Below are 2371 nucleotides of genomic sequence, written 5' to 3'. Positions count from 1 at the left end.
AGTGTATATTTTTCCTTACTCTAGCTATACTTTACATCCTACCTTTGTTCTTTACTCTAGCTATACTTTACATCCTACAAATATACACTCGAATTACTTTATGTATGATTCATGTATCAACTTTGTTGATACATGAATCATACATAAAGTAATTCGAGTGTATATTTGCGAATTACTTTATGTATGATTCATGTATCAACTTTGTTCCTTACTCTAGCTATACTTTACATCCTAAGCACATCTACCTGAATGCACTGGACATCACGTTTAATTTGTCCCAAAGAGACGTTGGCAGGATGTATCCTACGACTGGCAGGATCTAGTTTCCAAACTCTCAAGGTGTCTCTGAACAAAAATTATAATAATGTAGATTGCTTTCTGGCTTTTTTTTTTTCTACTTATTTTCAGATGTATACATGATTTTATAAACTGGAAGAATAAGACATATTATACTTTATCCTGCTTTGAAAGAAACATTACAAATTGTAAAACAAGTATTGGATACTTCTACTGAAAAAATATGTTACAGTTTCAACAATCTTACCAACAGACTATAGTAAATGCCTCTTCAAAATCAATGGTACATCTCTAGTCAAACTTCAAAAAAGAATAAATATCAAACAAATTATTCCACAAAATGAACAATATATCTGCCTGTCTACCTTACTCAAACAGCTATAACAGATACTAATAGTTTCAAGTAAAACGTCTAACTACTTAAAATTCTTTAAATTTGACACAGGTTAATTGTAAACCAAACTTCTATCGATATTAACATATACTGAAAGTAATGTTACAAAATAAAATACACGTTAAGTTTGTGGTTAAGTACATATCTATGTTTTATTAATTGCTCATTCGATACAGCAGTAAATTATAAGGAATATTTTTCTTTATGTCTCTTAAAAACAAACAATTTAAGTGCCTTAAATCTTACCATAAAAACAACAACAGTGTACTACACACCTTCCTCCAGTGACAAAAACTTCATCCAGTACTACACACCTTCCTCCAGTGACAAAAACATCATCCAGTGTTAAAACAAACAACTTAAGTGCCTTAATTCTTACCAAAAAAACAACAACAGTGTATTACACACCTTCCTCCAGTGACAAAAATATCATCCACAGTGTTAAAATAAACAACTTAAGTGCCTTAATTCTTACCAAAACAAACAACAAACAGTGTACTACACACCTTCCTCCAGTGACAAAAACATCATCCACAGTGTTTGCTGCACAAAGTGTGTAAGCATTACCTGCAGTGCCTTGAGAAGCTTGGCAGCCACACAGTGGCTCCCTCCTTAAGATGTTCCATACAATAACACTGAAATAATTAGAAAAAAAACTGTTGTAATGCTCCTCTACAGATAGATGGCTGTAATATAACAATTTTTATCTACATTTGAACAACAGTATTACACATTTTTTATGGCAAATTTAAAACCAAAGGTTGAACAGAACGATAATTTAACATATGTAATGATGACTGGTCTATATTTGACATGGTATATAAAATATATTTCACAAATATCAAACAGAAAGTTACCAAACACATTAGTATTAAAATTACAGGTAAACTATCTGTTTGATTCCAGTGTAACTCTGACAACATTGAATTTTTCTTAAACATCAAATAAACTAAGATATTCCACACAATGTTGATAAACTTGTATTTTTAATGATTTTTGAAATGTATAACATTTTTTCATATTATAGCAACATGAAGAGTAAAGAGTTGTTGTAAAAATCGTCCTGTTTTGGATGTTTAGTGAAAACTTAATAATAGTTTAGTATGGATAAAATGGATTTCTTCAACATAAAATAATACTGGAGAGCTGAATGTTTTTAGAATTTATAAGCTCATAATCATACTAACCCAGGACTAGTTATCTGGAAAAAAAATTACAATTTCGTTCCCCATTTTTAATTTCCTAGCATGACTCGCCAGGTGCTTTAAATTCTTAGCATAGTGCACACAGTTCTTTTTATTGAACATAAACACAAGTTGACTTTTACTGGATGTTAACATGAACTGTCTTTATTGAATATAAACACAGGTTCACTTTTACTGGATGTTAACATGAACTGTCTTTATTGAATATAAACACAGGTTCACTTTTACTGGTTGTTAACATGAACTGTCTTTATTGAATATAAACACAAGTTCACTCTTATTGGATGTTAACATGAACTGTCTTTATTGAATATAAACACAAGTTCGCTCTTATTGAATGTTAACATGAACTGTCTTTATTGAATATAAACACAAGTTCACTTTTACTGGATGTTAACATGAACTGTCTTTATTGAATATAAACACAAGTTCGCTCTTATTGAATGTTAACATGAACTGTCTTTATTGAATATAA

General features: G+C 30.2%; 1 protein-coding gene across 3 annotated transcripts in view; it reads right to left on the bottom strand.

The window, feature by feature from the left end:
* Positions 1-250: 250 nt before the first annotated feature.
* The window catches only part of LOC111083640 (cilia- and flagella-associated protein 52-like), an 8963-nt gene continuing 6842 nt past the window's right edge, over positions 251-2371 (bottom strand). For all 3 annotated transcript variants that reach the window (XM_022380286.1, XM_022380287.1, XM_022380289.1), the window contains exons 5-6: positions 1198-1326; positions 251-345 (exon numbers count right to left, since the gene is read on the bottom strand). In XM_022380286.1, coding sequence (XP_022235994.1) covers positions 1304-1326 — 23 coding nt within the window. In that variant the 3' untranslated portion in view covers positions 251-345; positions 1198-1303. The remainder of the gene's footprint in view (positions 346-1197; positions 1327-2371) is intronic.

The sequence above is a fragment of the Limulus polyphemus genome, unplaced genomic scaffold (genome assembly GCF_000517525.1).
Source record: "Limulus polyphemus unplaced genomic scaffold, Limulus_polyphemus-2.1.2 Scaffold10477, whole genome shotgun sequence".
NCBI classification, from domain to species: domain Eukaryota; kingdom Metazoa; phylum Arthropoda; class Merostomata; order Xiphosura; family Limulidae; genus Limulus; species Limulus polyphemus.
Note: the sequence above shows the minus strand (reverse complement) of the source record. Positions and strands in the feature narration are given on the sequence as shown.